The 12,852-nt window shown below is 44.8% G+C and overlaps 1 protein-coding gene across 2 annotated transcripts in view; it reads left to right on the top strand.

The window, feature by feature from the left end:
* Window positions 1–12,852, top strand: part of LOC137431744 (voltage-gated inwardly rectifying potassium channel KCNH7) — a 559,296-nt gene that overhangs the window by 317,606 nt on the left and 228,838 nt on the right. The window contains exons 5-6 of one of the 2 annotated variants that reach the window (XM_078782420.1): window positions 2,725–2,748; window positions 2,978–3,001. The exons of the other annotated variant lie outside the window; for it this stretch is intronic. Of the exons in view, the coding sequence (XP_078638546.1) occupies window positions 2,725–2,748; window positions 2,978–3,001 (48 nt within the window). The remainder of the gene's footprint in view (window positions 1–2,724; window positions 2,749–2,977; window positions 3,002–12,852) is intronic. 2 annotated transcript variants of the gene reach the window in all.

Below are 12,852 nucleotides of genomic sequence, written 5' to 3'. Positions count from 1 at the left end.
TTGAGATTATGCACCTCCAAACGTGAATTGAACTTCCTCCATGCTTAGTTGATGTCTTCAAGCATGACAAAATAAGTTTCAGTTTTTGTCATCTCACATACTGTCTTCGTTTCGATCCAAAGAACTGCAACTTTGACTCGTCTGCCCAAAGCACTTTTGACCATTGTTCCATCGTCCAATTCCTGTGTTCTTGTTCATATTTTAGCCGATTAGTCTTGTTTCGCTTTCCTCACAGAGGTCTTCGAAATGCAGCACATCCTTTAAGTCCACAATTCAAAAGTGACCTTTATACTGTTGATGGATGGACAATGACACCTGATCCTTCTGCCGTTCTGTTGTCAATTCAACGCTTGTCTTCTTTCTATTCCTTAAGGATATGATCTGCAAGTTTCCTCATCCTTGTTAGGCAACTTTTTTGATCTTCCATTCCTGGGTTTGTCAATTATAGATGATGTTTTATCTGTACTTGTTGATTGTGCTTTGGATGCCACACCTTGAAAATTAAGTGATGTGACCTATTTCACTCAATGTTTTTCCTTCTTTACTCAGAAACATCAATGTTTCATCACATTCATCAGAACTTTACTCTGTTTTTAGCTCTTTTAGAACTGTTTTTAGCTCTTACACGAGCCTCGATTCTGTATTCACACAAAAAAAAAAAAATTATATGGTGATCTGCTGAAAATAAGAAATAGGTAGTGTTACAGGGTCCTCTGCAATCCCCTGGTCTCGGTAACCTCCGAACCCCGAGAGGAACCCCGGCAGAAAGATATATATGTTATTCCGTGTCGCAATCAATCACTAATGAAACCATCCATGAATCCATCAAAGGAAACAATCCAAATCAATAAGGAAACCACACCCTTGGTTGTCAATGAACAAATATTATATTAAAAGCACACAAAAAGAACCATACAACAATGGGGGCAATCAACCCGACAATCAAATCTTAAGATGGTACCACTTTATCTAGTCACGTAACCCCAAACTCACGGCACTCCCAGGAAATGGAACCGAGCCCTCCTCAATGTCTCTATAACCCTCCAAGGCATAGTTGATGCGATCCGGCGATCGTTGGAACAATGTCCGATCAAGAGCAACCGAGGCGTAGATGGTCGAAGCGACACAGAAGTCACGTGGTCCAACACCCAGCACTCGCGGTAGAAAGGGAAATCTCCAAAGACGCGCGCGTACACATTTGCCGTTCACTCAGCGAACCACAGGGCAATCTTCAGACGCCGCTTTGTTGCACAGCCATCCCTGGCAAACCACCGGAGGATAAGCCCAACCGACACGACAAAAACCTTTTCCGAGGGAGGTAGCGCGCGGGGCGAAATGGCGAACGGCCCTCACTCGAGCCAGAGCTTCTAGGCAAGGATTCTCCGGAATCACAATGCCGATACCCGTTTACGCAGGCTCCACAACAATACTCCGGCGATATCACCTATCGCTCGAACTTCCTTTCAAGGACTCAAAGTCCACTCGTGACGTTCGCTCAACCACGCTCCGTACAGAGCTTCAAGGCACGTCTTTTTCTGTCCTGACGTCTTCTTCTTCCTCACTCTTTTTCTTCCGGGTCACGATCCGATTTCCTGTCTCATTTTTACCCTGAGCGCTTTTAACCTTTTAACCACAATAACCATTTCCCTTAAACAACAATACCCATAATACTTAGAACCCACAATAATAATAAGAGCAATAATAATAATAAGTGCCGAATCCGTAACAGTAGTTCTTTCAAAATAATCCCAGAATCAAGTTCTTGTGACATATTTAGTTAATGCTTTTCACATAAATTTAAATCGAGCTATGAACCCACTGCCAGAAACCCACAAATAAAATATATAATTCATAATTAAACAGCTGGATAATCTGTTGGGAGTCTATTGTGGGCAGGTGTTTTGCCAAGAAGTACACACATGTGGGATGTTTCCTGTTAATGATGTTTTAAGTGATCGCTTTAACATTTATCTCCACTTTTAATTTGCGGAACTATTTGCAATACTTTGTCACTCACACACATGTACAGGATGAGTGAATGAATGGATATACTGTCTTTTTTTATCCCGACAATATTGTTTTAAAACAACTTCAGTTTACAATATTGTCTGGTCTGGACTACGTAATCGCAGAGCTTTCCTTGAATAACTATTTTACTAGAATGAAGAGTGAGCAGGTGTTGCTCATGGAGGTTATGTTCGTTTGATAGGCTCTTTTGCTCAGACGAAGGACCAACGTCTGAAATGTCAGCTTCTGCTTGCTTCCCATGGTGGTTAGCATTCTTTGATGAACGTTCTGTCGATCCACTGATCCACTGTTTCGATCAACTGTTAGTATACTTCCACTGTTTCACTCGTTCACTACCCACACATTTATAGCCTGGTGGGGAATTATTTTGTGTACCATAATACGTTTAGTCATTCTAGATGCATTTCATCCTTTAAACAATTAAACATACCTAGCTTGAGGTCTTTTTAAAAAACCATTGACCAGGAAACAAATGTTGTGCTGACCCTGCAAGATTTTTAGTAATTCTCAGAATACGAATGCTTGCAATGATGCTGTAATAAAAGTTTATGCACTCATAATAACAAGGTTGACCATTTTGGGGAAGAATATATTTAAAATGAGGTGGTCTGCTCTTAAAAGAGAGTTGGATGGGAAAACATATTAAAGAGAGAAAATTGAGGTTCACCGCTGACCTTTGAAAACTCTCTTTTTCAGTTGAACACACAAGGAATATAAGAGGTAAACCTGCTGATATTGTTGCTTCAATTGTTCTTGCATGAGTGAATCTCTTGTGCAAGTCGAGGTGCTTTTATGAGGATGACTGTAAAATTTGCTTGTAGCACAAAGCCATACATCCATGAGAATTCTTGATAATGATGCATCATAATAATTGATGCAATAAAAAAATATATATATATGGAGACGTTATCGAATTACATGTATGTTCTCTCTTTTTGTCCCACCATAGTTTCACATTCCTGGATGTCATATGGTAGGCTCGCTTGGGGGGTTTTGTAGGATAAAAGATGCATGGAGCTTTGCATGCCTCTGTCTCATTGCTGCCATAAATAGAAAGCTGATCCCAGTGGAGTTTTGCAGGTCTTTGCTCAAGCGTGATAGACCGAACCTGCAAGCCAAATCCATGGGGATTAACAGGAGGATCGAGTTTTGTGCCATGTTTGTCATCTCAGGAGTGTGGCTAGTTGTATGGTTAATTTGAGGGCTTTCATATTGGTAGAAGAAAGAGCATTGAATATTGAGGATTTTAAGTGATGCTTTATGACAAATGATGAAATGAGGAAATGAATCCAAATGTCAAGAAGTGTGATGAAAATTAGAGGTAACTGTTTATTTCAGCTTGCATGGCACATTTCCTGTCTTGGTAATGTCTTGCAGCAATTATTGACATCTCTTTTTTACGCAAAGATGCGCATAGATACTTCATGGCTGCATGAGATTAGTTTCATATTCATATAATTACAAGCCTTTGGTTGTTCTAAATCCTGGTGAATAGAGTTATAAGGGAATTGATATTTAATAGCACCAATCTTTCCTCTCCTAACTTCCACACATATTTATGATTGCAAAATATTTTACTGGATGTGGAAAACAAACAACAAAAATGAAACAAAAGATAACTGGGTCACAATTTTTATCTCAGTGAAGTTGATGCGAAAGCTTCGTTGCTAAATTTCTGAATGTGAGTCACCAGAGCTCTCGGGATTTTTCTTTGTATGATGTTTTTTTTTTTTTGTTTGTTTTTTGTATACAAGATCGAGGCTCGTGAAAGAGCGAACATTAATCAAACAGAAAGACAAACAGACACACAAAACAAATAACATCGGGAGCGGTAGACAAGATGGGTAGAGAGGGGGAAGGACACAAACACAACATTTGAGAGCAGGGACCGAGAGACATGGAGACATCGAGAGAACTGTGGGAGGGAGAGGGCTTTGGGGGGGAGGCATGGGAAGGGGGGGGGGGTGGGAGAGGTATAAAACATATGGACACTGCCAAGACTTCCAGGAAAGAAGTTGGAATTTCAAACAAGGTGGATCTGGGGTGAATTAGTGGGGGTAGAAAAGATCAAGGTTTTGGATGGGGGAAGATAAGAGATGGTGGTGAACAGCTGTTTTGAAGACCTGGAGGGAGGAGTGTGATTGAAGTGAGTGTGGGAGTTTGTTCCAGAGGCGGGAGAAAAGAGGAATGAAAGAGTGAAGGTGAGCAGAGAGCCGAGATTTCGGCAGTTTAACCATCAGAGGGTGGCTGGCAGATCTTGTGCGACCTGTAGGAATATTTGGGGGACAGAGCACAGAGAGAGCTGGTGGAGCAAGGCCGGAGAGGAGTCGGTAGAAGACAGAAAGGCCACCTACCTGCCTGCGGTGAGTGAGTGAAAGGCCCTCAGAGATAGCTTCATCGCGGGAGATTCCAATGATTCTGAAAGCTTTAGATTCAACAGCGTGAAGCCGAGCCAGGTGTGAGGCAGGAGCACCAGCCCATAGGGGAGAACAGTATTCCATTGAGCTGCGGATGAAAGCCTTGTATGTGGTGAGGAGCTCAGGTGTGCCTAGGGTTTCATACTTTAATAGCTGAACCGACTTGTGTTTCAACTGAATATTCTTGATTTGAATGCTGGCCTGATTTTAAACTGGCATCTTGGTGCTCTGCAGACGAGGCATTGCATCAACGAGAGGAGACATTCGCAGGCGATGTTAAGCTGGCTCCTCTATCCGCTAGAAATCTTTTCAGGATAATAAATATCTGAGGCCATTTTTTTGATGTACAAACAACTCGTTAGAGCATTGCTGCTGCCAAAGCAGTTCCTTGGCTAGGGTTATACTGGGTGGTTTGCCATTGCCTTCCCAGCATTGTCTGTCCGTGCTCTATCTTTTTAAATGCCAAGTGTGAGCAAGGAAGGACATACCATTTTTGAAGTCTTTGGTATGACTCGGGTTTGAACCACCAACCTCCCTGCAGACTCAGAGCAGAGGCTCTAACCATGACACCACAAGGTCTGTGTATACCAGTAGTTTGCCCAAATTCTAAATTCCTGCTTTAATCTATAGGAGCACTGTATTATTGTATTAGCCACGCCTCTAAGGCAATGATGCAACCAGCAGAACAAATCATTTATTGAATCCCTGTAAAAATGCATTTTCTTGGTAGAATACTTTTGTTACACTCTTTTATAATTATATTAATCAAGAACACAACTGGCATGTGCTTAAATTTGTGCTTAAATGTGCTTAAATAATTTGGGTTTGTGCTTAAATGCCAAACAATGACCCCTTATTTGCAAAATAATGACTCATAGCTGTTCATACAAACAGGAAAATGTTTCGAGTTTATGAAAACAACTTACTTGCACTTTTATTGGCTACAATATAAATACTAGTATATAAGTCTGTCAAAACTTTTATTGGATACTATATATACGGGTATAAAAGTCTGTCAAAAATTATGGGCTGGAACAGTTTAATCAACGATACAATTTCGTGAGCATGCCAAAGTCTGAAGCCTCAGCCTAGTGTCAGATGTGCTTATATCTTCTTTATTTATGGTCATCCTAGGGACATAAATGAACACTCATTTTACTCTGCACACATTGCACATCATGTGCAGAAAATTCCACCTCCCGATGCCTTGTATTTATTGTTATTTTAAAAAACATCTCTGTACACCGCCCTTGAGGCTTGGTTTTCAAGCCACCATCTACAATTCCAATAGAAGAGACATAATTCCTCTTTTATGGAAAATGTTTTCGAGTTTGTTTTATCCTAAAAAATAGACTGTAGTTAACACACATTCGTGTTAAAAGATTGGCCTTTAAATCCTACCCTTATGAAGGGAGACAGACATCTAAATATCTATAAAGCTCAGTTGACTTTGTGCTGCACCAAATAACAGCGAAACGGAGTGGAGTAAAAGGGTGAAAATTCTACAGATGCTGTGATAAATAACTACCTCTATCGGTTTGAATGTTTGAAAGAGAATAGACGTCTGGTTCAATTTTTGAATTAAATTTAAATCTCGATTTATTTATTTATTTATATATATATATATATATATATATATATATATATATATATAAACGCGAGTTGTCTGTGTGTGTCCGCGTTTTATTTAGAGATGGCTGAACGGATCTTCATCAAACTTTCAGAGGTTCATCAGTGAGTGCCTGGGAGTGTTTTAAGCAAAAAAAGAAAAAAAAATAGAATAAAAAAAGTTCGTTTTTTTTTTAGTTAAAAAAAAATAAAAAAAATAAAAATCGCTCCATAGTGCCGAAGCCTTTTTAAATGAATGACAGTTATATACATGTACACATTCGCATAAATAAATACAAAACAATTACCAGACATTTGAATACAAATATATCAAACTATTCAAGAAGTGTACGAATTTGGTAGTATGGCTTCTTCTTCTTCCTAATCGGCATCACACTTAACTCAGAAACGTGAGCCGCATTCACTCAGAAACATGAGCCACTCCCCTTCCTCCCCTTCCTCCCCTGCCACCCCCCTCCCCTCCCCTCCCCTTCCCTCCCGCTCCCCCCCTCCTCTCCCCTTCCCCCTCCCCTTTAAGATATAAATTCTCTGTCAAAGAGCTTCCACTTCTGACTGCTCCCCTTCCTCCTCACCCCACCCTTCCCTCCTCCTTCCACCCTCCCCCTCCTCCCCTCCCCTTTAAGATATAAATTCTCCGTAAAAGAGCTTCCACTTCTGACTGCTCCCCTTCCCCCCTCCCCTCCCCTCCCCCTTCCCCCTCTCCTCCCCTGCCCTGCCCTGCCCGGCAACGCCAGGTACTTCTGCTAGTCTGTAAAAACACATAAACAGACATTGTCTTTTATATGGTAGTTCCCTTTCTTTTAGAGTAGAGCAATTTGTGCATTCATGAAAAGCATTTCCTGTTTTATGGAAAGTAACTTCGGTAATGTTTACACATAGCCTGCATCTTTTTATGGGAAAATATCAAGTTGTCTCATCTACCAATGCAGGAATTGTTCGAATCAGTATATACAAAGCATTGCCCTTGTCATCTTCATACGGTACTCCTATCTCTTTCAAATCTAGCTTCCATTTCCCCACCATACTCCTCAAACAAACCTCCTAATATCTTCCCTCTTAAGCGATGTCATCTTTTTATTCAATCAAATTTTTTTTTTTTGTATATGTTACATATTTATGTGAATGTATGTGAATTACCATTCAGGTTGCTTATCCGTGTGTATTATATAAAGGGTTGTTGTGATGGGAGGGTCAGGAGCCCTTCGGAACCAGTGGCCGGAAACGGAAGTGGCCGGAAACGGAAGAAGAAAAGACACGAGGAGAGAAAAAGGACGGGGATGCTTCTTCCTCGCCCCTCGACGACAGAAGGTGGAATCGACCTTGCGCTGCGCGGAAAACAGCGGCGTTCCGAAACCCGTTTGGCGAGAGAGGAGTTACCTGGACGCGTAACTACCTGTTGACACGTGAAGTCCCCGTGAGTTCGTGCACGGAACCAAGCGGTCGCACGTTGGGCCGCGCGCGCGTTGCAAACCGCGCCGGGTTCTGCCCCGTCTACAAGGCCGCGTACGGGTCGCACGTCGAACCTCGCACGCGGTGAAAAACCGCGTTTGGGTTTTGCCCCGTCCACAAGGACGCGTACGGGTCGCACTTCGGGGCCTCGCGCGCGTTGGAAGCCGCGCTGGGTTTTGCCCCGTTGCTTGGCAAGGAGGTGCGCTGCAACAGCTGTCCCCGGTACGAGACGGCACGTTTGGAGCACGTCCGCCCGGGGTTCGTTCAACCGCCCGTGTGCGGAGACGAGAGACATTGTGGGAGACATTGACCACGGAGCGAGTCAGGAGTGGGGCTCACGTGAGGAATATATAAGATGGCCATCTTAGAGTTTGTATAGATGAGTTTACATCTTTGTAATATTGATTGTGCATTGTTGATTGCTCAGAGAATATATTATTGATTATTCCGGATCCTTGGTGTGGGGTTTCTTCTTGACCGGAATTCATCTTGATTGCGTTACGAAAGCGTATAAACCATATATCTTTCTGGCGGGGTCCCTCCCACGGTCCGGGGGTCACCAAGACCAGGTAGTTACCGGGAGGACCACGTAACAGAATTGGGGGCTCGTCCAAATTACGATTTGCGGTTTCGCAATTGGGTCTACGTCCGGGATTTAAAATTGTATAAAATAATAAAATAATAATATTTTTTATTAATTAAAATTTATTAATTAATTATTAATTGGTCAATTTTTTTTTTGAGAAATTGGGGTAAAGTCTTGGGTGAAGGTTAACAGGTGTTAACGATAGGCACCATGGCGTTTGTGGCACAGAACTTTGGGGTAACACCGAGTGAGGCACAGTTCCGAGCGTTGCTAAAGTCGGACCTCTTGAAATTGGCCAAACATTTTAACTTGGAGGTCCGAACTAATTTGAGGAAGGCAGAGTTGCAGGCCACGGTGATACAATCTATGGTGGGATTAGGAAAATGGGACGAGTTAGCCTGGGAGTGGCTACCCGAAGAACCAGAAGACGTTGAGCTCCGGAAACTGGAGTTGCAGTTACGGAGCCAGGAACGGATTAAAGAAGAAGAAAGGAAAGCAGAAAAGGAAAGAGCAGAAGAAGAAAGGAAAGCAGAAAAGGAAAGAGCAGAAGAAGAAAGGAAAGCAGAAAAGGAAAGAGCAGAAGAAGAAAGGAAAGCAGAAAAGGAAAGAGCAGAAGAAGAAAGGAAAGCAGAAAAGGAAAGAGCAGAAGAAGAAAGGAAAGCAGAAGAGAGGAGAGAAGAGAAGCAAGCAGAGGAAAGGAGAGTGGAACGAGAACTCCAGGAAAGGTTAAAAGAAGAAGAAAGGAAAGCAGAAAAGGAAAGAGCAGAAGAAGAAAGGAAAGCAGAAGCGAGGAGAGAAGAGAAACAAGCAGAGGAAAGGAGAGTGGAACGAGAACTCCAGGAAAGGTTAGCAGAAGAAGAAAGGAAAGCAGAAGCGAGGAGAGAAGAGAAACAAGCAGAGGAAAGGAGAGTGGAACGAGAACTCCAGGAAAGGTTAGAAGGGAGAAAAGCAGAGGAGAGAAAAGCGGAAAGGGAATTAAAGGAACGTGACATGGAGCTTCAGCAAGAAATCAAATTCAAGGAGCTGGAGTTAATGAGAGAACGGGGAGAGGCACCACCCTTGCTGACGGGGTCGACACCTAACCAGAAAACCTGGGATGTGGGCAGACATGTGAGGCTGGTTCCACCGTTCAGTGAAAAAGAAGTCGCGAAATTTTTTCCACACTTTGAGAAAGTGGCTCGACAATTAAACTGGCCGGAGGAGGCTTGGACCATACTCGTGCAAAGTGTGCTGGTGGGGAAAGCTCAGGAAATTTATTCGGCACTACCAATGGACCAATGTGCAGATTATGAGGTACTGAAGAAGCACATCCTCAAGGCCTATGAGTTGGTTCCGGAAGCTTACAGGCAAAAATTCAGGAATGCCAGGAAGAGGGAGAGTGAGACCCATGTGGAGTTTGCCAGAGTGAAAGAAAACATGTTTGATCGGTGGTGTGAGTCAAAAGGAGTCGGGAAAGACTTCAAGAAATTGCGGGACTTGATCCTGGTGGAGGAATTCCAGCAGTGTGTCCACGAGGACATCAAAGTGTACCTGCAGGAAAAGAAGGTACCAAAGTTGTGGGACGCAGCCACCATGGCAGATGATTATGCCTTAACCCACCGAATAGGGGTCCACGAACCTAACTCCTCGCCTAGATCTCCGCAGGGGAGGTGGGGAACAGCAGGTGCGGAGAACGACCATACATGGCGGCGGCCTCGAGAGGATTATGGGGACAACTATGATACCCCACCGGTTCGAAATCGGAGGGATGAGGGCCCAAGACAAACTTATAGTTCGGGGGGCCCGAGGCAGACCACGAGTTTTTCCTCCGGGCCTACTTGCGCTTTTTGCAAGAAACCTGGACACTTGATGTCCAGTTGTTACCGCATGAAAAGCGAAGACCCAGAGCGGAGTCCGACTACTACGACTCCAAACGCAATGGCCATTGTGAGAAATCGCCATCAAAAGGGTTACCAACCATTTATTTCAGAGGGGTTTGTGTCACGGGATGGAGCCTCGACTAACCGGAAACCGGTTAGGATATTGAGGGACACAGGGGCACATCAATCTTTAATGCTTGAAGGCATTTTGCCATGGTCCGAGGAGACGGCAACGGGGGATAGTGTTCGTTTACAGGGGATCGGGGGCGGTGTTAGTGCTCCCCTTCATGTCATCCATTTGGAGTCCGATTTGGTGTCAGGACCGGTCACCGTCGGTTTACAAGCCACGCTTCCTGTAGAGGGTGTATCTGTGGTTATCGGGAATGATTTGGCCGGGGGTCAAGTTTATGGTAACCTGAGGGTTGGTAAAGAGCCCAGCAGGGAAAATAACGCCACACCAGCTCGGGATGGCGACAAAAGTGCCAAGCTATTTGTAGGGGGACTGAACTTCAAAACAGAGGAAGAGGTTCTGACCTCTGTCTTCAACAGATATGGGCCGCTGGTGGAAGTGCGGTTGGTAAGAGACTGGGAAACGCAACAGTCAAGAGGGTTCGGCTTTGTCACGTTTGCCAGCACAAAAGACGCCAGAGAGGCAGAGAAGGATTGGAATGGCAAGGATTTGGAGGGTCGGACCATAACAGTAGGGAAGGCATTTCGTAGGCGTCGAGAGGTCTACAGGAGAAGACAACTGGGCGGTAGTTTTGGTGGTGGCCGAGAAGGAGACCGCTATTCATGGGACTACAGGGACCAGTGGTCCCACCCTAATTATTAGGGAAGTTCTGAGAAGTGGAAGCACTGAAGGCGGCGGAGCCGCCGAGCCAAGATTCCTACACGAATTAACCGTGAACGCCGTTCCTAAAGGCGTCCAGGTAGTGAACTTTCATGCACGGACTAACCGTGAACTCCACGTTCCTCAAGGCGCCCATGTAGAGAACTTTCCTGCACGGACTAACCGTGAACTCCGCGTTCCTAAAGGCATCCATGTAGTGAATACTCGGCTTGGCCTCCCGGAAAAAGTGCTATCGAGTTGCTTAACTTTGGATCTTTGATCAACCCTTAACCTTCATTCCCAAGATACGGACGGTCAAAGTCAGAGGGTCATGAGATGGAGTTTGATTTGGCAGGGACAATGTCGTTGTTGGTACTTAGTCCAGAGGGAGTAATCTGGAGGGGTTGTGGTGAAAATTTGGTTGCTTTATTTTTAAGTGATAACTGGGCCCGGGGGGAACTGATAATGTGGGGGGGGTTGAGTTATCTGGTTTGTTTCTCCAAATTGGCCGGCAAAGAAAGTTTTCGCTGGGTTCAAACTTTCTTTCTTGAAGGGGGGGAGTGTTACATATTTATGTGAATGTATGTGAATTACCATTCAGGTTGCTTATCCGTGTGTATTATATTAAGGGTTGTTGTGATGGGAGGGTCAGGAGCCCTTCGGAACCAGTGGCCGGAAACGGAAGTGGCCGGAAACGGAAGAAGAAAAGACACGAGGAGAGAAAAAGGACGGGGATGCTTCTTCCTCGCCCCGCGACGACAGAAGGTGGAATCGACCTTGCGCTGCGCGGAAAACAGCGGCGTTCCGAAACCCGTTTGGCGAGAGAGGAGTTACCTGGACGCGTAACTACCTGTTGACACGTGAAGTCCCCGTGAGTTCGTGCACGGAACCAAGCGGTCGCACGTTGGGCCGCGCGCGCGTTGCAAACCGCGCCGGGTTCTGCCCCGTCTACAAGGCCGCGTACGGGTCGCACGTCGAACCTCGCACGCGGTGAAAAACCGCGTTTGGGTTTTGCCCCGTCCACAAGGACGCGTACGGGTCGCACTTCGGGGCCTCGCGCGCGTTGGAAGCCGCGCTGGGTTTTGCCCCGTTGCTTGGCAAGGAGGTGCGCTGCAACAGCTGTCCCCGGTACGAGACGGCACGTTTGGAGCACGTCCGCCCGGGGTTCGTTCAACCGCCCGTGTGCGGAGACGAGAGACATTGTGGGAGACATTGACCACGGAGGGAGTCAGGAGTGGGGCTCACGTGAGGAATATATAAGATGGCCATCTTAGAGTTTGTATAGATGAGTTTACATCTTTGTAATATTGATTGTGCATTGTTGATTGCTCAGAGAATATATTATTGATTATTCCGGATCCTTGGTGTGGGGTTTCTTCTTGACCGGAATTCATCTTGATTGCGTTACGAAAGCGTATAAACCATATATCTTTCTGGCGGGGTCCCTCCCACGGTCCGGGGGTCACCAAGACCAGGTAGTTACCGGGAGGACCACGTAACATATACAAGATCGAGGCTTATGTAAGAGCTAACATTTGATCACAAAAAGACAAACTGACACGTAAAACATATGATAAAGGGTGCGGGAGACAAGATGGAGAGCAGGGACATCAGGATATCTGTGGGAGGGAGAGGGCTTGGGAGAGGCCTTTGGGGGAGGAGGCATGGGAAGGGGGGGGGGGAGGGGGTGGGAGAGGTTTTAAATTTCAAGAGTTGTTAGGGTTAGGGTTAGGGTTAGGATATTTATGGGGATATTTCATTTCATTTTTATATTCGGCTGTCATTAAGTTAACAAAGGTGACTGAGACAAAAGAAACCTTCCTCAAGTAGAAAAGGGTGAGAAATGCTAACACTGTAAGCCAGCAATAACACAGACCTACCTCTGATTTCTCAATTAAATTACCGGTGTATATTCATTGAAGTCTATTATTTTACATTGTAGGCTTAGCCAGCCATGTGCTCCACATATAGGTCCAGAAAAAGTGTTTATACCATAAGTATTGTCGTGTTCACCGCCGGGATTAAGACCCCTGGGTGACGGATGACCAATCGCGC

The sequence above is a fragment of the Myxine glutinosa genome, chromosome 7, assembly GCF_964187855.1.
Source record: "Myxine glutinosa chromosome 7, kmMyxGlut1.1, whole genome shotgun sequence".
In the NCBI taxonomy this organism is placed as follows: domain Eukaryota; kingdom Metazoa; phylum Chordata; class Myxini; order Myxiniformes; family Myxinidae; genus Myxine; species Myxine glutinosa.
Note: the sequence above shows the minus strand (reverse complement) of the source record. Positions and strands in the feature narration are given on the sequence as shown.